Below are 22,018 nucleotides of genomic sequence, written 5' to 3'. Positions count from 1 at the left end.
GGACAGAAGGAGGGAGGGAGGGAGGCGCGTCTTTAGATTGTGAAATTTAAATTTCTCCCTGAATCAGAGCTGCAGGCTGTGACGCAGCACACCTGAGGCTTCACAGGCTTTTATGGCAGGTAACGGTGAATATCCCCGGACTTTAAAATGTAAAGTAACGTGTCGACGTCTCAAACTGTTTTTTAAATGTGGAATTAAATGTTTAGTTCCTTCCAGTATTTCTAAATATTAAAACAAATCTCTCGTCCAAGTTTTATTCAGCAAACATCTCTTACAAAAAGATACTGTCTTATTATTGTCTTTGTAAAAGTAAACGTTGCGCTGGTTCTTGAGTGAAGGTCTGAAAGTATCTGAGTAAATGTACAAAAGTATCAAAAGTAAATTATTCATATATTAACATGTATGTATTTGCTGTACACAGTATGAGTTGATCAATTATCAGATCAGATATTCAGCATTCTTCTGATCAGAGTTTGTTTAATCTGATTGTCAATAAACTAAAGCTAATTTAAACATGTTCTAATCTGGCTGTGATGCTGCATTTAATCTTAAAAGTAACAAGTAACTAAAGTTATTTAAATAATGTTGTGAGTTAAAAGTAGAATATTTGCCTCCAAAATGTAGCAGAGTGGAAGAATAAAGTAGCAGAAAATGGAGATACTCGAGTAAAGTACAAGTACCTCAAAGCTGTACTTTGTAGGACAGACAGTACTTGATTGAATGTAGTTAGTTACACTGTAAATAATAATACTTAGATATGTACTGGATTACATGAGAATCAGTGTTTTTCTTCATCTGAATGCCAATAAAACAAATAAACTAAAGATCCACAGCTCCAGCTCTGATGTCATCATGATGTCATGTACTCTGTAATGTAACTAGTAACTAAAGTCATCAAATAAACGCAGCAGAGTAGAAAAATACACGCGTGTGAAACTTGTACTTCAGCGCAGTACTCGAGTAAATGTACTCGTGTTTGTGGTTTCTCTGCCGTCGGTTTTTTTCTTCTGAACGTTCAGATAAGAAACGATGAAGAAGACGTTGTAGGAAACAGGCCACCGCTCCACAGGTGTGTCTGAGGGAGACAAGCTCCACAGGTGTGTCTGAGGGAGACAAGCTCCACAGGTGTGTCTGAAAACCGTTTGACTGAGCGTTCGTCTCTCGCCTCGTCTGATTGGATCAAACTGTTCTTATCTCGTCTCCTTCTCTGACCTGATCTCCTCTGAAACTGCAGATTTAATCCCGTCACATGGAAACAGGAGCTCATATCTCTCTGCAACCTCTTCAGAAAGGAAGTTACACAAGAACATCTGAAAAATAACTTCCAGGCTGTATCGCTTCACCGTACGTTACGTACTCAGATCCTAATTAAAGGGTGAATCTGCCATTTTTACTCATTAAAGTTTGTTTACAGGTCGACTGTTAAAGTTACAAAAATAATAAGTATCAAGTCTTTTGTGGCTCCAGAAGAAGCTGCATGTCATCTGATAAACTGCCCTCAGTGCACTCACTCAGTGGCTATGATGCATTGTGGGTAATGTAGTCATTATTTTGGAATCCTGGGCTCATTCTAAACTTTATATACTTCAATGAACTTTTCTTAATCTGTAAAAACACATCATGATTTATTTGATGATTATATTTTAGCATATAACTGGTTTAAAAGTGCAATATTTCCCTCTGAATTGTAGTTGAATAAAAGTATAAAGTAGAATAAAATGTAAATACTCTATTGAACTACAAGTAGCTCACGGTACGTACAGTACGTCACTCTCCTCTCATAAATATCTGTTTTATTAATTTACTGGATCACCATGAAATGTATTAATTAATCCCCCGACTGTTCCTGTAGCGCCACCCTGAGGTTCACATGTGAAGTGTTTTCATTTGATTTATTGACAGGAAGAAAAATATGTGATAAAATCAGATGTTATCTGTTAGAAATCGATCTTTTATTGTTAAAAAAACATCTTGTGACAGGCACTCGAGTTAAAGCAGCAATGATCATCTGTTTTTAACACTTGTTATTATTATTATTATTATTATTAATATTATTATTATTAATAATTTGGCACAGCTTGTTAAAACTAATACAGTGTAATTAATGATCATTCCTTTAAATTAAACTGTTTAGAAAAATAGAATAAAAGAGAATTTACAATTGCAGTGTTTAAAATGAAGACAATGGAATGTGCAAAATATTGACTTACTGACTCAAATACAAACTGTGGTGCAGTTTAATTGGACGTAGTTTTGTTTCTTTTACTTTTCTTAACCCCTCTGCTGTGAATGAGGTGGATAAAATAACAGAAACACCTTCCAGTGTGACGCGATGCGACTCAACAGCAGCACAATCTGCATCCTCCTCCTCCTCCTCCTCCAACGATCCTTCAGATGAATCAACGTTTGTCACAAACAGCTTCAACACAATCACGATGGAGGATTTATCACAGTTTAGTATCAGACTTTTTCCAGCTCACACATTCCTGGTAGATCACTTTGTAACATGTATGTTTACTGTCCACCTCACGATTATGTCTCCAAAATGTAAAATCATCCCTGAAAGATTTAGTAAAGCTGTAAAATCTTGTCTCATAGTGGTATAAACATGCTCCTCAGTGTCCCGGGTCTTATTTTACTGGCTACATCTCGTCGACGCTCGTGTCTCCGGGTTGTTTCCCTCAGATACCTGCTTCACCTTCCCGTCGCAGCTCGTCAGGTCCTCTCAGGCGTTTCTCTCTGACGGAGGAATGAACTCCAGACCGAGATGAGCAAATATCTCCTCCTCCGACGTCGCTCGCAGATAAATTCTCTGAAAGGATACAGAAAAAAACAAAATGACACCCGGCTGATTTTAAGAAGACAGATTAAAGTCATAAGTTTTGTTTCTGACGTCAGTGTGTGCACCTGTTTGTTATCATACAGAGCGTGGCTGCTCAGAGACATGTTCCTCTCGTGTCCCGCCCAGCGACGCAGCTCTCTCTCAAACAGCTGTGGACAAAACAGAGTGTCAAAGTAAATATTACTTAACGTGGAACAAAAGAAAAACAGTCACATCTTTCTCAAATTTAATCACTTTCTAAATCTGAACTTCTGGAGATCTGGAGAATATTTTCATTCCTGCACGAAACTGCACAGTTCTCCAATTTAATGATATAAAATAAAACATTTCCTCTTCTTCTTCCTCTTCTTTTATTGTCAGAGTGATGAAGGAAGTCTGTGATGGGGATGTGAAAGACGACAACTCCCACGATCCCACTCTCACATCTTTTGTTCTGTTTTGATTGAACAAATCGACTTGTGGTCTACAAGTCGATTTCAATAACAGATTAAAAGTGTTTTTTTTCCATTCTAATGTCAGTTTTCTTGATATTATTCTTCTCACAATGTTTATTTAGTTAATTTCTAATTCTGATATGTTGGTTCGTCTCTGGAGGCTCACCTTGGATCCGGTCCAGCCCAGCAGAGCAAAAGCAAACTGGCTGATGGGAGACACGACCAGGTCGACTCTCACGGCTCTCCACAGTTTGTGTCCGGCTTGTTTTGTCTGATCCACCTCCAGTTCTTCATCCTCACAGCGGCTGCGTTCACTAATCTGGACCCGGCTGTGTGGATCCGGTTCAGGTGTGCTGACGGTTCGCAGGCCGTTTTCTGTGGCTGTCTCCGGATGTTTAGTTCGTCGTCTCTCCTTCTCGGTCAGTTTGAAGATGGAGAAACACCTCTCGAAGCGGTCCATGTTGGAGGAGGGCCGACCGGGACCGTCCTTAGACTCCAGGTACGAGTTTCTGGTGGTTTTCTGGTACAACAGGAAACCCTGGAGAGAGAATTAATGTGGATGGTATGAATCCAGGTTTTTAGAAAAGGGGGTAAAATGTTCCGGACACTTCTGACATTCCCTCCAGTGACAGCATGCGACTTGATAACTCAGAATTTACCTGCGATTCCAACCAGGAAACCACTTTGGGCATCAGCCCCACCTCTCTGCCCTCCTCTGGGTGAGTTATCAGGAAGTCAACATCATGGCCCGACTGCTTTCCTCTGGAGACACAAAACATTATAAAGATAAACTGAAGAAGCTGGTTTCAGACATGTTGTCTTGATTAGGGCTGGGTATCACCAGGTACCTCGCGATACGATACTATCACGATATTTTGCCCACGATAACAATAATATCACGATACAACGATTCTGCGATAATCGACATATTGCAAGAAATTTCATCCACGATACATCACGATATCTGTGTCACTGAAGAAATTCAGAATTTATTGACTGCACTGAATCCATTTCACAGGAATTACAAAACATTGTCAATCAATTTCACATGAATGACAGCCAAGTTAACAAAGAGTATATTGCACAGTGTCTCTTCTTAACACACACACTGACTACAACTATCATTAAATATGGATATGTGTGGGTTTCAGAGCTACTTAAACCATTTTTAAAATTTTATTTGGTTGTATACCTATGTTTGAATAAAGATAAAGCTGTCCTCCGAAGAGGGGTGGTGGTCCAAAATAAATGTATGAATGAATGAATAATTTTATTTTTTTATTTTTTTTATTTTTTTTACATTTTTAAATATCGATATTTGGCACCAGTGTATCGATAACGTACCTCAAGAAAAAATATCGCGATATATCGTTGTATCGATATTTTGGCACACCCCTAGTCTCGATCCCAATCTCTCATTCCAAACCTTTCTTCAAATTATATTCTCACTTTTACTGAACATTTTACTGGATGAAGCAGCAATGTTTCAGTTATTTGTTGTGACCGTGTTTGAAGGAATCATGTTTGGATGGCAGCTCGAAACACTGCAGCTCTCATGTCTCCAGTAGAAGAAGCAGACAGAGGCAGGATCAGCAACATCAAGGTGTTTTAGAAAAATTTAAATGTCTTTTTGACCTTTATTCATCTTTGAAAAGGTCATGAGAGCGTCAGACAGTCTGGTTGTTTTTGCTCTGTTACCTTCTGAATCCTCCAATCAGAGTCATCTGTGCGCCCGGTAACACGGAGACGACAGCTCGCTCCACGATCTCACTGATGACATCAGCGTCTGCCTTTGTGACCGGCTGGTTGAGGTCGTCGTAATGCTCGAGGCCTGAGAGACGACAAACCGTTCGCTCAGACAGAAACGAGGCGAGACAGAGTCTGAACGCAGAGACGAGCAGAGACACAAACCTGCCTGCTGCGCTCGGTTGAGTGTTTGTCCTGATTCCTGCAGCTGCTGGAGGCCGAGGATCCCTTCTCTGATCCATCGATCGGCTGTTTTTGCTCCGACTCCAAAAATACCCGTTAAAACCTTTCTCACCAAACAAACAGGAGAAAATAGTGCATTTGTCAGGGACTATTCTTAGCAGTGTATTAATCCAACGTTTGGTGGACAGTGTGTGCGTGACTGATTCACAATAAACCATCTAAAACATCTGACTGACCTTCAGAGCTTTATATCGCTCAGACTGCTTCGTAGACTCGGCTTCACTTGATGCTCCGTTCTCCAAAATATCCTACAAGAATAGAGAATAAAAAACAGATTATTAGATCCTCTCTCAGTGTGATGAAGTAGCTAAACGTGAAATCACACTTTCTGCTGACCTTGATGACCCTGAGCGAGTGATCTCCGAGACAGGGAAGCCCTCTGAGCTCCGTCATGCTCGTCACCGGTCTGGGCAGAGCCTTCAACACGGCGGCGGCCCGACGAAAAGCGACGCCTCGTCCTTCCTCCTCGCTGAGCTCAGCGTTCTCAGCCAGGAGCGCCAGAGCGTCCTGAGACAGGAAACACACATCACACACAGCGTCACAACACACAGATTTGATTTTCTAACATGGAGATCTGTGTTAGCTGGAGGACGCACAGTGAGGACGGCGTTGTGGTTTTCCAGGGTGGATCTTCTCTGACAGGCGTAGCTCGGGACAGAGAACACCACCACCTCCGCTTGACTCGTCTGCTGCTCCTGAACGACACAGAGCCAGTCATAACGATTATTTAATTATCTATTAATCTGTTGATTGTGTCAGACAACAGTGAAAAATGTTGATCAGAGTTTCCTAAAGTCCAACATGACGTCCTCAAATGTCTCGTTCTGTTCACAACCCAAACTCAGTTAAGCGTCTTCACACACAGAACATAATGTTTATTCACTGTGTGTCTGAGGCTGAGCTGAGCAGTGGTGACGACTCCTGTAAATATATAAATAAATGTACCTGTAGTTTGTGTCTGTCCAGTATCTCCACAGGATGTCCCGCCTTCATGCTCTCTGTGTACCAGCTGATGTCCAGCAGGTGAGCAGGTGTTCCACCTCTGACCTGCGAGTCGAGCCACGTCCTGACCTCAGCGCCACAGTTGTTCTCAGAGATGACGTGTGTGACACTTTCACTGTGAAGAGATGAGAAATATGAACTGCCAACAATCTTGATTTAAAGTTTTAAGTGATTTTATCAGAGAGAAACAACAAACATTTGCTGATTCCAGCCTCTGTAATGTGAGGATGAGCTGGATTTAAATCATTGTTAATTGAATAAGTTTGTGTTTTAGATGTTGATCTGCAGAAAACTTTATTTAACAAGTTGTTTTAAGAAGTCTAGAAAATGGCAAGAAAAGACTCAACCTTCGACTTGATTAAATGTACTCAGTTACATCCCACCACTTTCTTTAATATGTATTTTAAGTTACATTTGCAGAACTGGATCATCACAGTTCATTTTACCTGAACAGCTCCTCCACTTGAAATCCCTTCTTTCGGCCGAGCTGAGAGAGGAAAGCTCTTCGACTTGCTCCCATTTTTCTTTCCAACAGGAACAAAATAACCTGAGGGAACTTGTTTGGTTCCGTCCCAGCGCTCCCAACACGAGACGGAACCACTTTCCTTCTCTTTAACGGCACCATGGTTCGACTCTGTGGCTCGGTGAGATGTTACAACACACCGGTGTTTTTAGCTAATGTAGACATTAGCTGTGTTCCCTGTTGTCATACATCCATCGCTTCTCTGCTGCTAGCTTATTTTAACGTCGCTATTTGTCACAACATGGCGGTTACTATTCATAAAACACTCTGACGTAGATGAGCTTAAACGTCTAACGGAACCGAATCCGCTTTCTGAAGCAGGTTAGTGGGAAATAAAACCACTTTCACCACCAGAACTTCTGTAACACACCGCCACAGGATGCAGCTGTGTCGCTGCGCCGGCTCCGCGTGTGTATCACCAAAATAGTCCCGACTGGAAACAGAGCACGGCACGCTTTGTTTCCAGTCGGGACTATTTTGGTGATACACACGTTGAGCCTTGTGACTGAAAGGTTGTTTCTGCATCAAAATCACCGAATTTCACTCCTTGAAGTAAATTTGATGCGGAAACAACGTTTCAGTCACAGGGGAGGAGTTGTGTGTATCACCAAAATAGTCCCGACTAGAAACAGGCAGGTGAAATACAGCCTTTTATGAGTTGTATTAGCCCTTTAAAGGTATTTCAACCGGTAAAAATGACTGGGTTGGTTATCACCTGTCAAATATGATCAACAAGAGTGAAATCAAGTCATTTTGACGCAGAAACAACCTTTATGGCACCAAATCAGCTCCACGTGTGTATCACCAAAATAGTCCCGACTGGAAACAGAGAATAAGACGCTCTGCTGCTGCATTCACGTGCCCCTCGCATAGTTGGTGATAGGAACTTCCGACTTCGGTAGCAACATGCAGCCACATGGACACCAACAATAATTTGTCCTGCATTTTATCACTCAGAGCGTTTAAAGAAGTGAGTGACATGAAAAGTAAAGGAAAAGATACACTTAACTGTGGTAAAACGTTTCTTAACATTAATCCAGTGTCAAAACTATGTATTTCCGATAAGTCCGACAGCACGTGAACGCACCCTGTATGGAGGACCATTTTTGCCATTATGAAAAAAACAACAAAAAACCCTGTTACTTGTTATGGATAGTCAAACTTATTACTTCACATCAGTATAGGTATTAGTATCTCCTCTACTTTGGCTAAGATTTTTCTCGATTTTGTCTTATTTCATATTTTTTTTACTTACTGTCTCATCATTTTGACGTACTACATCAAAATAATGATTTACCGTTTGTTAATATTGTCTTTTCATCTCATAGTTTGAAATGAATATCCCATAATTCTTATTTAATATCACATAATTTTTACCTAGTATCAGTATTTTACACATTTTGGCTCAACTTCTCTACATGTTGACTCACTATATGATATATTTTTACTAACTTACTTACTTAATGAATTTGGTTTACTACCTCGTAATTTAATGTTGTCTTTGATTTAATAATTCATATACATGACTCAATAACTTATTATCTATTTATTTCTTTAGCAAATCCAAATTTTGACTCACTGCCTCCTGATATTGCTTTTTCAACTTACCATCAGCACCTTTATTTTAATTCTTTTTAATCATGTATACCTCTTCATCTGTTGTTTTCTGACAGACATGGGATTAATACATCAAATACAAATATATATTATTATATACTCTATTATATACTTTTATATATCTTAAATGGTAATCAGATACATTTGGGGCTTACAAGACAATTAATGGGAGAGGAAAGAAGAGAAAAGTTCTGATACACCAATTTTTATTTGGTGTTTTAACTTTTCTCAATTAAAAAAATAAAAAAAGTTGAAGAGTTTCACCTGTTATGGGCCTCAAGCAATTTCTTAAATGACATGATTGGAGAGGTTTAGACATTATTTTACAAAAAAAAGTTGGGAACCACAAGTAAAAAATTTTAAAATGACGACTGTACTTTCTATATTTATCATGTGTTTTTGATGTAGAATGAAAGTATCTATAGTTGTCAGATAGTGAGGTCAAAAGTACAATATCCTTCTGAAATATAGTGGAATATAAAGTAACAGGAACTGAGTAAATGTACGTTCCGTTCTCTCTGTGTCTGAACATTTTGGTCATAGAGATGTTTCTTGTTTCTCACAGCACAGATGGTGAGGATGATAAGATGTCTGCAGTTATAACCTCCTCCACCTCTCTGCAGCTCCCATCAGCTCAGTCGAGCACCTTCAGCTGCTCATTTCACGGTCTGACAGGCAGCAGATCAGGTGTGACTGTGCTGACTGATTGCTACCTGCGTGTTCATCAGCTTACCACCAACAGCTGTGAAGAAAAACTAAAATGAACTGCAGCTAAATTCGGGGATTGTTAAAACATGATGCACGGATCATTTAATTCTCACTGCTTCCTGTTAGAGAGGCAGTCGGTGCAGAGTGTCTAAAACTATAAATTATAAATGAATCCAATTTATTTTTCACTGCACAAAATGTCAGAGTAGGACGATTCCAGAGTCAGATATCATATTCATTTCTTGCTTCTTAATGATTTTGTAGCTGTGTATTCATTCGAATCAGGAGGTGAAACTCTTGAAATAGACAATACGAAGATTTTCGTAAGAACACTGAAATAAACTCTGAAGCAGTTTAAGAGGAAATTAAAGGGGAATTACACTGAAGTATTAATATTGAACTGGTTTCAGTTCCTCATGGTCATATTCAAGTTTTACTTTTCCTGAAAAGAAAATGAAACGTTCACACTGTAAATCTGTCAGAGTCAGGTGAATAAACTGGCCGAGAAGAAACAAGAAAATGTAAAGAAACACCAAAATATATGTGTTTATACTGTCGGGCTGAAAAAATCAAGTATATGTTTAAATCGTATGACTTTATTAAATGTTAATTTAGTAAAAATTGGAAAAGTGTGTGTTTTTTTTTTTTAATATGACAGTTTACTCTTAATGAAAATAAAAGTGAAGTCTTATTTTACAATTAAGTAAGATTAAGTTAATGAGAGGATGTCTAAATATAATATTTTATGTATGTATTACAAACAATTCTAATTTACAAGACCATAACATTATATTAGAAAAAAAGGGTTAATTAAGTCAATCTTTTATAACAGATTGAACATTTTAAAAAATATAAACTGAAAGAATTTAGTGTAACATTAGATAACATAACATACCATAACATAACATAGTATTATATAACATAATGTTTACTATAATAAATTCTTGTTAAAGATAATGTGAAAGAATATCATACAGTTTAATTCAATGAATCTGCAAAAAAATCTTTTCTTTTTTTTTAATGGATCTTTATTTTGGACTAAATATAAAATGAAATAAAATAATATCAAATAATACAATAATATCATGATATATTATATAATGAAATATAATACAATATAATATGTATAAAATAAAACAATATAATAAAACAAAATAAAATACAATATAATATGATATATATATATATAATATATTATAGTATAATATTATATTATATAATAAAATACAATAAAATACAATATAATATGATATATATATAATATATTATAACATAATATTATATTATATTATATTATATAATAAAATAAAATAATATAATATTAGATAATATAATATAATGACATATTTTACAACATAATATAATATAATATAATATATGATATGATATGATATAATATAATATAATATAATATAATATAATATATGATATGATATGATATGATATGATATGATATAATATAATATAATATAATATATGATATGATGTGATATGATATGATATGATATAATATAATATAATATAATATATGATATGATATGATATGATATGATATAATATAATATAATATAATATAATATAATATAATATAATACAATATAATATAATATGGTGACTCAGTGTTCCTCCTGTAGGACTCAACCTGTTGAGTTGTATAAAGTTGTGTAAAGTTGTGTGTTCTCTGTGTAGTACAGTTTGTTCTCAGTCGTCACTCCTCCCCCTCGGTCTGTCTGTCGGTCTGTCTGTCTGTCGTTCTGGTCATATGACCACCAGCACCTCCACTTCCTCAAACTGCAGCTCCCCGTGTGTGTGTGTCCAGCCTGCACACACTCACTCACACACGGAGCAGGAAACGAAACCGAGCCTCAGCTGAGCAGCACCGTGTTCAGCAGCGTGTGTGTGAGTGTGTGAGTGTGTGTTCCAGCGGGCTCCGGTGCTGTGGAGGCCCGACATGGCAGGTCTGAGGAGCGGACACGGAGCGACCGTCTCCCCGCAGAGAAGCCACGCTGCGGCCGTCACGCTGCTGTCGGCGCTGCTCACCTGCTGCGTCAGGTGTGCGGCGGAACCGAGCGGCGCCAAACCGAGCAACATCGTCCTCATCGTGGCCGACGACCAGGACGTCCTGCTGGGCGGGATGGTGAGTGGACCCGCCTGAACACACACCTCTCATCTATAATCACCTGTATTGATCCAGAAGAATCTACGATGACGTCAGACTGAGTGTTTATAGTCACCTGGATGAAGTTCAAAGTCACTTTATCAGACTTTATAGTGTTTTTATCAGCTGATTATCGATTGTATGTCACTACAGAAGGGAGGTGTGGCAGTCTGCTGCCTCTCATGTTGTTGTAATGAAAATCAATCGATCAATTGAGTTGATGGACAGGAAATTCACCTGCAGAGAGGCCAGTCACACTTTATTGATCAGAGCCAGTGTTGCCAGGTTGGGTTGATGGTTTTTAAAGTCAAATAACCGCTCAAAATCTGCCCAAATTGATCCTGAAATTTATCTGTAATTGAAAACATGAATGCATTAATAATCAATAGTTACAGTTTGGTGGTTCAAACTATATAAATAAGTAATGAAGCAACAATTCAAGTGTCCAAGAGCGGTTAGAATAAAGATTGGAGGCTGTTTTACATTTCTCGACTTTGATCTTAAGAATAAATCGAGTCAGTGATTGATCAGAGCGAGGGTTGCCAGGTTGGGTCGATAGTTTCCGAGCCAGATAAAAGCCCAAATTGCTAAAAACAACGCCTAAATGTTTATTAAGTAAAAAACATAAATACATCGATAAATAGTCACAATTCAGCAGATCAGATTGGAGGCTGTTCTCCATTTCTCGCCTTCGACCTTTAAAAACAAACAACAATAAAAGATTTTATACAACTGAACCGTCATGGACTTTGATAGTGTGTTAACTCAGCGTGCCGACTGCTTCACCACACACACACACACACACACACGAGAGAGAGAGAAGTTTGCACGCCATCCCTTGCTATCAAAACGCAATCAGTCATTCGGATGTTGTAACGAAGATGTTTCAGTTCCAAGGAAGATGTGTGAGTGTTTCTACAGGACGAGCTGCAGATGGTTGGTCGTGACGGCAACTCGTGTCTCCTCTCGGCAGGATGAGCAAACATGATGTCGTGTCATTTATCTGGATGCATCTGCATTATTAATACGTTCATTTTTAATTTCCTTGGAAACCCACCGAACAATGCAACCCAGAACCACCCGGAAAAACCTCCAAGTCTGGCAACGCTGGAGCGACTGATAGTTATTCTCATCAGAGATCAATATGCTGATTGTTTTCTTGATTAATCAGTTGTAAGCGTGCTCTATAAATTCCCCTGACGTCAAGCCGGAGGTCTTTAAGTTGCTTGTTTTGTCCAACGAACAGCCAAAAACTTTAAGAAATAGTTGAATATGACAAGAAGCAGCAGAAATTACTGTCACTGGCCCTTTAAGTGACTGAAACAATTAATTGATTATCATTAGATGCAGATACTTTGATTAACTGGCTGCATCTAAACGTCTGGACTTCACAGTTCTGTCAGACTCTCGGACTGTGCGGGCTCATATTTACAAAGTGCTGAGAGATTTTGATTCAACATTACAGTTAATTAAACAAGGAACTCATTAAGAAGAACATAAACTCACTCACTATACTATTGAGTCGTTCATTCATAATGATCTCCGGACTCATTTTGCATGTTTCATGTTTTTCAGACCCCGATGAAGAAAACTAAAACCTTGATAGGAGACGAAGGAGCAACGTTTGTGAACGCTGTGAGTACATTTACACAACGGTTTAAAGTTTGTAGGTACTTGTGTGTGAATATTTCTCTTTTATGCAGATTTGACTTCTACTGCTCAACATTTCAGAGAAGGATTGTACTTTTTATCTCAATATATTTACTCACACAGGAGGCAAAAGAACACATAGCACTGAGTAAAAAGTCTCCCTCTGAAGGACGTTTGTGGTCATAGCTAACTGAAGCTCACGTCATGTTAATAGAATTCAAAGACTATTAAAGTTAAAGGTAGAATCAGTTGGATTTGTCCCCGCTGTTCCTGAACGCACCACAAAGACAGTTGATTGTTGAGTCTCATTCCCAGGACGTCAAATAGACACATGTTGGGTTGGTAAAGCGTCCCGAGCAGCAACAAAGAGAGAAAATCAGAAACTCTCTGCAGATACGAGACACTAACACGCCTTTTCTCCACATTCCAGTCTCCCTCTCTGTCTGTTTACATCTTCTTACGTCTTTTAAAATCAGTCTGGTGATGTTGGGAAGTCGGGGTGCGATGAAGCAACGAGCCTCTTTCGAGAAAGCGAGGAGGAGAAAGTTCAGATATTTGTGTTCTGATGTAGAGATGAGAAGTCTAAAGCTGTCCGAAAATAAGCACTCAAGATAAGATTCGGACATTAAAGATAACTTTACGAACACGCCGTTAAAGATTAAACCGGCGTTTCCGTCTCGTCAGGCTCTTGTGATGTGTCAGATGTTCTTGTGATGAGTCGTCAGCACAGTCATTTCCCCTGTAAACCTCTCACATGGTTTCATTTACTACAGACTCTCCAAAAAGCAAAGATTAGGGAAGTGTTGTCTTCATTTCTCTCCTGTTAATCACATTGATGCATCAGTATTAATAATCTGATAATGTCACAGAGTCAGATATCAGTCACATGAGACACGTTACTGCACACAGCCAGTACTTGTTGGTACATATTGTTCATCACGCTGCTCATATAACCCACCGCTGCCTTCACCTCTGCTTACACATGTTGAAACTGAAAGAGTTACACATCCTCCTCTCTGCTGCCGCGCATCTTCTTTCATCATCTTTCTTTCCCCCTTCTGCTTTCGCTTCCCTCTCCTGTGAAAGTTTACAGTCACGCCGCTGTGCTGCCCCAGCCGGAGCAGCATCCTGACGGGTCAGTACCCCCACAACCACGGGGTGAGGAACAACTCCGTGTCCGGGAACTGCTCCAGCATCCAGTGGCAGAAAGACCCCGAGACCGAGGCCTTCCCCGTCTACCTCAGCAAGCTCAAGTACCAGACGTTCTACGCTGGGAAGTATCTCAACCAGGTGTGAATGCATTAAACTTCATACGCAGAGTTTGATTCACTCTAAATGTATCAATGAAGTGTGCTGCAGCCTTGTGGCTCAATTGTTGAAAAATGCGCACTAAAGTGCCCTCTTGGGTGGCAAAACACACGAAACTGCCCTCTTGGAAGCCAAAACGCGTGCTAAAGTGCCCTCTTGGTTGGCAAAAACGCGCTAAAGTGCCCTCTTGGGAGCCAAAACGTGTGCTAAAGTGCCCTCTTGGTTGGCAAAAACGCGCTAAAGTGCCCTCTTGGAAGCTAAAACGTGCGCTAAAGTGCCCTCTTGGAAACCAAAACATGTGCTAAAGTGCCCTCTTCAGTGGCGAAAAACAAGCTTTTTTTTTTTTCGCCCCTGCCCTTCAAAAAGTCTGTGCACGCCACTGGCTATGAACACTTTTTCAAAATGAAAACGAAAAAATGTGGATTCATCCCTCGCTCGGGTCGGATGATGTCTACCGAACTGTGTAAACAGTGTCTTTATCTCCACATCGTATGTCCAAACTAGAGGTGGATTTCATCGTTCGATGTCGAGATTCAGTTCCCGTCGGTCAGTTCGGCAGGAAGAATCGTTCATGTCGTTCAGTCGTGCTTCCGGTACAACGTTAGCTCCTCGTTCTCAAACGATCGTGCTAACGGTCAACATAACACTGTAGTTCAAGGCAAATATATAGCTGCAACTTCATGATTATGTGTACATTAGACAACACAACACTGAACAGCTAAAGCCAAGAACGAGTGACTGAACGAGAACGACAGGAGAGGAATCAGTGAACGAACGAGAACGATGAGCTACGAACAAAATGAAATGGTTTTTTTTCATGGGAACGGTTGCTATGCTTTCCTATTTCTCACTGGCTAAAATTCAATGACAGTGTCCTCGACTCAGCATACGATTGGCCGGCTCTCAGTCCTCCTCACCACTCTGATAACTTAACAGTGAACAACACAGCGACTCGTCTGTGAGAACGAACGACTGAACGAGATAGAAGTGAAACGTGGAATCAGGTCAGTTCGTTCGCGTTTAAGAGTCGTTCCTTCGAACTGAAGCTTGAAAAAAAAAAACCTTGCCAGCTAGCGAACATAAGAGAACTGTGGTGCAAATAACAAAAGCACAATTTTAAGAGCTTTTAAACCCTCTCATGTTAGAAAGGTTAGTGGTCAATAACTGTCAGCCATCAACGAATGGACGACTTATATGTTATATACCTTGGAGTTTTGCTCCTGCACTCATTGATTCTCGAGTTACAGCGTGTAACTAATCTTCCACAAGATCCCTTTCACATTCTGAATAGAGGATGTTGGTTATTAGACATAAAGTCATGCACGCAAAAGAAAAACTTACCACTATTAACACAGGTAACATTATTCTTGCTTAACATCAGTGTTCCTCATTTGAGCTGGAGGCCCTGCTGTGCCTCTTTTCCACTGGTAAAAAATCTAACTTAAACCCACTAAAATCTGGCTTTTATCTGCAATGTGAATGTATAAACCCAGCATTTACACCCGGGTCAACTCGTCACCTCGGCTCGGCTTTAATCTAAACATAAGACCCGGGTGAACACGCTGGATTTGAACCCGACTCAAAGTTACGACTTCTGTAACTGTTGTGTTTTTTTTCTTTCCATCAGTACGGAAAGAAAGATGGAGAAGGAGTTTCACATGTTCCACCTGGCTGGGACCATTGGCACGCACTGGTGAGACACACACACACACACACACACACACACACACACACACACACAAGACAAATATTACAACCGCTTTTGTTTCACGGTCACAGGTGGGAAACTCGCAGTACTACAACTACACACTCTCAGTCGACGGCAAAGAAGAAGTGCACGGAGACAGTTATGAGAAGGACTACCTCACAGACCTCATCGTGAGTACAAACCACACGTGTGCAAAGACGTGTACTTATACTGATCCTGTCATCAGCAGTAATTCATCTGTGAGGACGTCTGTGAAAGGATTTATGAGAAGACGTGCGACTGTTCACCTCCCAAACCGGCTGAATCAGCTGCTGTCGTAAGAAATGTGAAATGTGCAGCGAGTCTTTGTCGGCCCGTCAGCAGCGTGGACGGTTAATCATCAACGTGGCGGATACTGTGCAGGTCTTTACTTCCTGTTTGAGGGTTTACATTGAAGATCGACATTTTTATTTAAATATGTGTGATCTTTTATCAGCAGCAGATCGTAATGAAACACACGTCTTAAAGGGCTTCTCCTGCACATATGATGCTTAAAAGATACGTTTCCGAGTCAATAAACATGTGAATATCAGACTGTGAACATACATCATTATAAAGACGACGCAGTCAACAGTCTCGTTTGCGACGTCGCTCACCAAAACCTCTAACTTAAACATCGTAGAGTCCTTTTCACATAGCTGCAGTCAGCAAAATGAACAGTTTTATTGTGATTTTTATATTTTTTACTACCTTTTCTGAGCTCCAGCCTCCTTCAAAGTGGCCGAACCTGACAGACGCTAACGACCTTATTAAGTGTCCAGGTCGTTTTTCTGTCATCTCTCATCTTTTCTGTCATAGGAAACATTTATTTTGCTGTTTTTATATCCAGTTGACAGCCGCTTGTGCTGAATTACGATGACCGAGGTCAAAATGTTGCACTCTCTGCTCCTGGTAAACCAAACTCCATTAAAAAAATGGGTGTTTTATGGTTGGGGATTATTTTTCATGGTAAAAACTGTAGCTACAACTTTACAACGGCTCTTTTTTGATTCACTTCGATTTGCAGACACAATCGGCTCACGTGTCATTTTCTCAGTAACGTCATTAACTGGCTTTTGATGAGGCGTTTTACACAGATGAACATGTGTTGATCAGCCGGGTCTCTTCTTTTACTGTCTTTCCTTCTTTGGGGATGTAAATAAAATTATAACCTTTGTGAAAAATGCAACAGAGCTTCTTTAGCCATATCGCTACTAGCTGTCTTCATCATGGTGGCAGCACTTTCACAGCGTTTGTCTTCACCCAAAGGGAGTTGTGGTTGTTCTGGTGACAGGAAAGTGACCAGCTGATGGGCAAAGTGGACAGAAAAACCAAAAGGTCAACTTTAAAATCAGCTAGTTTGTCAGACTCAGCTGCAGGGTTTCATAAGTTCACAAGGCCGTTGGGATGATTAGCAGCCAAAGTGAAGTGATCATGAAAAGACAGCTTTAACACAGTGTGAGATCTGGAACATTTCTCGCAGCTAATAACATGTATTTATCAGCGTGTGACCAGTTTTGGTTACATAACCTGGTGTGATAATGACTCACAGATGCACCGAACACACAAGCCTCCCTGTTCCTGCTGCTCATTTAGTTTATTTACATGCGGTTTGTTTCCTGATATCTGATCCTGATACTACCCAGGAAAGATACTGTTGTTTTCTCTGAGCTTTGCTTCCATGTCTGTGGTTTTTTAATTAAATATAAAGATGGTGGTGTATTCAGTGTTTGTTTGTTCCCCGTGCAGGCGAACCGGTCTCTTAACTTCCTGGAGAACCGGAGCCCTCAGCATCCGTTCTTCCTGATGCTGTCTCCTCCGGCTCCTCACTCCCCGTGGACGGCAGCGCCGCAGTACCAGAAAGAGTTCAGCAACGTTAAAGCCCCTCGAGACGGGAGCTTTGACAAACCGGGGAAGGTTTGTCTCAAGTCGGCATCAAACATCATCACACATCTCTCAGTACTTTCCAAGTAAATCTGTATTAATCTGTGTTTTTTCAGGACAAACACTGGCTGCTGCGTCAGCCCGTCAACCCCATGCCCAGCAGCTCCCTCGACTACCTGGACAACGCGTACAGGAAAAGGTACGACCGCTAAACTCTTTTATTCTGAAGGGATGCCAGTAAATGAAGGTCATTCACGTAGATATTAATCTGATATCGATCTGCGTCGTGCAGGTGGCAGACGCTGTTGTCTGTGGACGACATGGTGGAGATGCTGGTGAAGAAGCTGGAGAGTATAAAGGAGCTGGACAACACCTACATCTTCTACACCTCAGACAACGGCTACCACACAGGTGTGAAGTCCCTCCCTCCTCCGGTCCTCGGCTGATTAAACTCTGCGTACTTCCTGTCTGTAACCGCCTCTCCTCGCTGTTCCAGGTCAGTTCTCGCTGCCCATCGATAAGAGGCAGCTGTACGAGTTCGACATCAGAGTGCCGCTCATGGTCCGCGGTCCCGGGATCAAACCGAAACAGACGCTGCAGGTCACTTATTCACACACACACACACACACACACACACACACACACACACAGTGGCGTGCGCAGACTTTTTGAAGGGCAGGGGCGAAAAGAAGGGCACTTTAGTGCGCGTTTTGGCTCCCAAGAGGGCACTTTAGCGCATGTTTTGGCTCCCAAGAGGGCATTTTAGCACGCGTTTTGGCTCCCAAGAGGGCAGTTTATCATATTTTAACCAGCCAATAGGGCAGTTTAGTGTCCTATGCCAACCAAGAGGGCACTTTGGCATGCTTTTTTGGCTCCCAAGAGGGCACTTTAGCGCATGTTTTGGCTCCCAAGAGGGCACTTTAGCGTGTGTTTTGGCTCCCAAGAGGGCAGTTTATCATATTTTAACCAGCCAAGAGGGCAGTTTAGTGTGTTTTGCCAACCAATAGGGCACTTTGGCATGCTTTTTTGGCTCACAAGAGAGCACTTTAGCGTGTGTTTTGGCTCCAAAGAGGGCACTTTAGCGTGCGTTTCGACTCCCAAGAGGGCAGTTTTTCATATTTTAACCAGCCAAGAGGGCAGTTTAGTGTGTTTTGCCAACCAATAGGGCACTTTGGCATGCTTTTTTGGCTCCCAAGAGGACACTTTAGTGCATGTTTTGGCTCCAAGGAGGGCACTTTAGCGCACGTTTTGGCTCCCAGGAGGGCACTTTAGTGCGCGTTTTTCAACCATTGGGCCACATCACTGCACACACACACACACTTGGTTTTTCATGCATCACAGAAAGGAATTTGCCACTGATATTTGTGTTTCCTCGACTCGTTCAGGCTCCGGTGTTGAACATCGACCTGGCTCCCACCATAATGGACATATCTGGTGTCGACCTGTCGACTGTGAACGTGGACGGACAGTCTTTCCTCTCTCAGATGGCTCCTTCGCTGCGTAACGGCACCGTGCGTCCATTTTTCCTCGTCGAGTACACCGGAGAAGGACATCCAACAACCGATCCAGCCTGTCCCAAACTCGGCCCGGGACTGTCTGTGAGTGTCTTGATACTTTTTTACTTCATTTATCTGCAAAAAAGGTTCATTTAGCAGCTGTTCTGCAGCTTTTTACTGCATCACGTGATCTGAAACTGCTCGGAGGACATTTGAGCTTCTACAGTTACATTAAAGTGAAAGTAAATAGTTTTAGCATCAGAATATACTTTAACTAATGGCCTAACTAAGGATAGGCCACAACAAAGACACATGAGACAATCTTTCTGACTCAACACTTTTTGGACTTAAATTAAACAGGCTGCGGCCTTTTAACTAAAGTCTGATTTGAACTGTTTTCCTGGTTAATCAGTCTGAATCTTGTTAATCTGGTTTCTGTCATCGGGAGCGATGATGTCACCCAGATTTACATCGTGAAGCCATGCTCCGACAAGTCAAGTCGAGGCAGTGAGATTAATATGATGCCAAAGTTTTCTCACTGCGCTCGATCTTGAGCCTTTGTGCACAACATAAAAACAAAATATCAGCAGGCTCGGTACTTTGTAGTGTTACCGTTGGACCAAAACTCCAAATGATGGCTTTAATCCTTTAAAATAATGATAATAACTCTTTTTTTTTTTTCTAAGCAATGTTTCCCAGACTGCGTGTGTGAAGACGCCTTCAACAACACCTACGCCTGCGTCCGGACCCTCGACGGCAAAACCGACCTGCAGTACTGCGAGTTTGCAGACACCGAGGTACTGAGCCCGACTGTGGTTCACACGTTGCTGTCAGACCATGTGTGAAAGCAGATGTGAAACTGGGCGTCTATTCTTCTTTTGTGTCCTCAGTCGTTTGTAGAAGTGTACAACCTGACGTCGGACCCCCACCAGCTGGAGAACGTCTTGAAAAAGACGGATCCGGCCATCCTGCAGGCGATGAACCAGCGGCTCATCAAGCTCCAGTCCTGCGAGGGCGACAGCTGCCGCGACGTCAAGTGAAGACGCCGCCGCTGAAACAGCCCCTCCTTCAGCCTCGCAGTGGAGGTGGGGCTGGTTTATCTGACTGTTTGTTTACCTGCAAGTATAGTTGGAGAAGTCCTTTTTCAGACCGATGTTTCCTACCGTGAAGTTTTAGCGCGTCGTCCGCGGCAGGAAAAGTACAGGTGTCACTAATGAAATGAAACGATGGCGACGAATCTGTTGAGCTGCTCCAGTTTCAGGGTCCTGGTATTGTGCATGCTGGCTCACTGTCACTCTGTCACGGTTTACTGGGACGCTTCAACAGAACGGAGCCATCGATAAAGGAAGAGCCGATACAGCGCTCGCATCTGTCCGTTAAATATGTAGCTGGAGACGGTCTCTGTTATTAATTCTATGCAACAATTCCCCCAAAAAGGTCTTTTTTAAACTTAAAGGAACAGTTTAATATTTTTGGAAATGCAAGTTTTAGAGTCCAAGTGTGCATTTTTACATAATTTCTACCAGCTGTTGCCGCGGCGGAGGAATAAAGGGAGAAACGGTGAGCTGGGTTCTGTTCAAAGCTGATCAAATCGGCCTTGCAGCTCCTCTGAAGCTCACTAATTCTCACCTCATGTCATCATTTTCAAAAACTGATTAAAATCGCCGTTGGAACCAGTCGACCAAGAAATACTCTGGTGTCGCAAGTCGATCTGAGTAGAGCTTCGGGCAGATGAGTACGGAAACACAGAACCGCAGTCAAATAGGCAATTTGTTAAAGTAGTTTATGATTCGTACGTTTGCTAAAGATTGCTTGTAGTTTCTACACTTTTGTACTTGTATTTTCATGGACGCTCCACCAGAATAAGAATATTTTCCAGAATCACAAACTTTACCTTTTAATGTTTTTACAGTTGTACTTTTCCTGCGACAAGTGAAAAAGTTTCGCAAATGTGAAAAAGATCTATTGTTTTCTGAGCTGTGCTCGTTTCACTTTTAGTTTATTACATATTCTTTTAACATAAACTCCTTTCTCACAGTTCATGTTTTGCAGATCGTCTCTGCGTATAAACTGCACTTTTAACTTACTGTTGTTCTTTACATGTTCAGGATTTAAAGTGCCATCGACGATCAGCCAGACGTGGAGGTTAATAGTTTTGTTATTAAAAGATTCACAGCCAAAGGTTTTCTGGTACGCTGCAGCTCGTTCACCAAATCAGCTCTAGAGGAATACTTTCTTTGGAAGTAGGTTAGAAGATTGATTGAGACAAACAGTCTTTGTTTAGTGGACATTTGTTGCGTCCAATCTTGTGCCTCAGATTTAAAAACTTGTACTCTTATGTTTATTACAATCATTTACACAGAGTATTAATAATAATAATAATAATAATAACATTTTAGAGCCTTTAAGTGGAATATTGAGCGAAGTGATGCGATGGTTTCAAGATGTGACGTTTTCTTTGTAATTGTGAGGAATTCAATAAAGGGAAGTTTCACATGTTAACAGAAATGAACGCTTTGATCCTGTGCGCCTTGTATTTGCACTGACGAGCCTCGTGCCTTTTTAAATGTGAATGTATTTGCACTGTGATGAAATTGAGTCAAAATAAATCGAAGCATTTAAGAAGTGCTCGTCATGTCGGATCTTTCTCAGAGGCTCATATGAAGACTTTTCATATTATA

At 40.9% G+C, this 22,018-nt stretch overlaps 2 protein-coding genes across 2 annotated transcripts; one reads left to right on the top strand and one right to left on the bottom strand.

Moving 5' to 3' along the window:
* Window positions 1-1,930: 1,930 nt before the first annotated feature.
* polm (polymerase (DNA directed), mu) lies at window positions 1,931-7,194 on the bottom strand. Its single transcript, XM_030436878.1, has 11 exons — window positions 6,714-7,194; window positions 6,211-6,382; window positions 5,862-5,960; window positions 5,602-5,772; window positions 5,442-5,513; window positions 5,188-5,308; window positions 4,975-5,107; window positions 3,936-4,038; window positions 3,443-3,814; window positions 2,908-2,991; window positions 1,931-2,812 (listed from the first exon to the last, which is right to left on the bottom strand). The coding sequence occupies exons 1-11, from the start codon at window positions 6,890-6,892 to the stop codon at window positions 2,726-2,728; spliced, it is 1,593 nt and encodes a 530-aa protein (XP_030292738.1). The 5' UTR covers window positions 6,893-7,194; the 3' UTR covers window positions 1,931-2,725.
* Window positions 7,195-10,846: 3,652 nt separating this feature from the next.
* Window positions 10,847-21,965, top strand: gnsb (glucosamine (N-acetyl)-6-sulfatase (Sanfilippo disease IIID), b). Its single transcript, XM_030436585.1, has 12 exons — window positions 10,847-11,252; window positions 12,849-12,908; window positions 14,010-14,213; window positions 15,859-15,924; window positions 16,011-16,109; window positions 17,707-17,874; window positions 17,958-18,040; window positions 18,134-18,252; window positions 18,338-18,441; window positions 19,227-19,439; window positions 20,024-20,134; window positions 20,228-21,965. The coding sequence occupies exons 1-12, from the start codon at window positions 11,067-11,069 to the stop codon at window positions 20,375-20,377; spliced, it is 1,563 nt and encodes a 520-aa protein (XP_030292445.1). The 5' UTR covers window positions 10,847-11,066; the 3' UTR covers window positions 20,378-21,965.
* The last annotated feature ends 53 nt before the right edge of the window (window positions 21,966-22,018 follow it).

Source organism: Sparus aurata, chromosome 12, assembly GCF_900880675.1.
Source record: "Sparus aurata chromosome 12, fSpaAur1.1, whole genome shotgun sequence".
Lineage (NCBI taxonomy): Eukaryota > Metazoa > Chordata > Actinopteri > Spariformes > Sparidae > Sparus > Sparus aurata.
Note: the sequence above shows the minus strand (reverse complement) of the source record. Positions and strands in the feature narration are given on the sequence as shown.

Coding starts and splice junctions, on each gene's coding strand:
- polm (XM_030436878.1), bottom strand. CDS start 6,892: ATGGTGCCGTTAAAGAGAAGGAAAGTGGTTCCGTCTCGTGTTGGGAGC. Junction 5,961..6,210: donor TGGACAGACACAAACTACAG/GTACATTTATTT, acceptor TGTGTCGTTCAG/GAGCAGCAGACGAGTCAAGC. Junction 5,514..5,601: donor ACTCGCTCAGGGTCATCAAG/GTCAGCAGAAAG, acceptor CTATTCTTGTAG/GATATTTTGGAGAACGGAGC.
- gnsb (XM_030436585.1), top strand. CDS start 11,067: ATGGCAGGTCTGAGGAGCGGACACGGAGCGACCGTCTCCCCGCAGAGA. Junction 15,925..16,010: donor GGGACCATTGGCACGCACTG/GTGAGACACACA, acceptor TCACGGTCACAG/GTGGGAAACTCGCAGTACTA. Junction 20,135..20,227: donor GCGAGTTTGCAGACACCGAG/GTACTGAGCCCG, acceptor TTGTGTCCTCAG/TCGTTTGTAGAAGTGTACAA.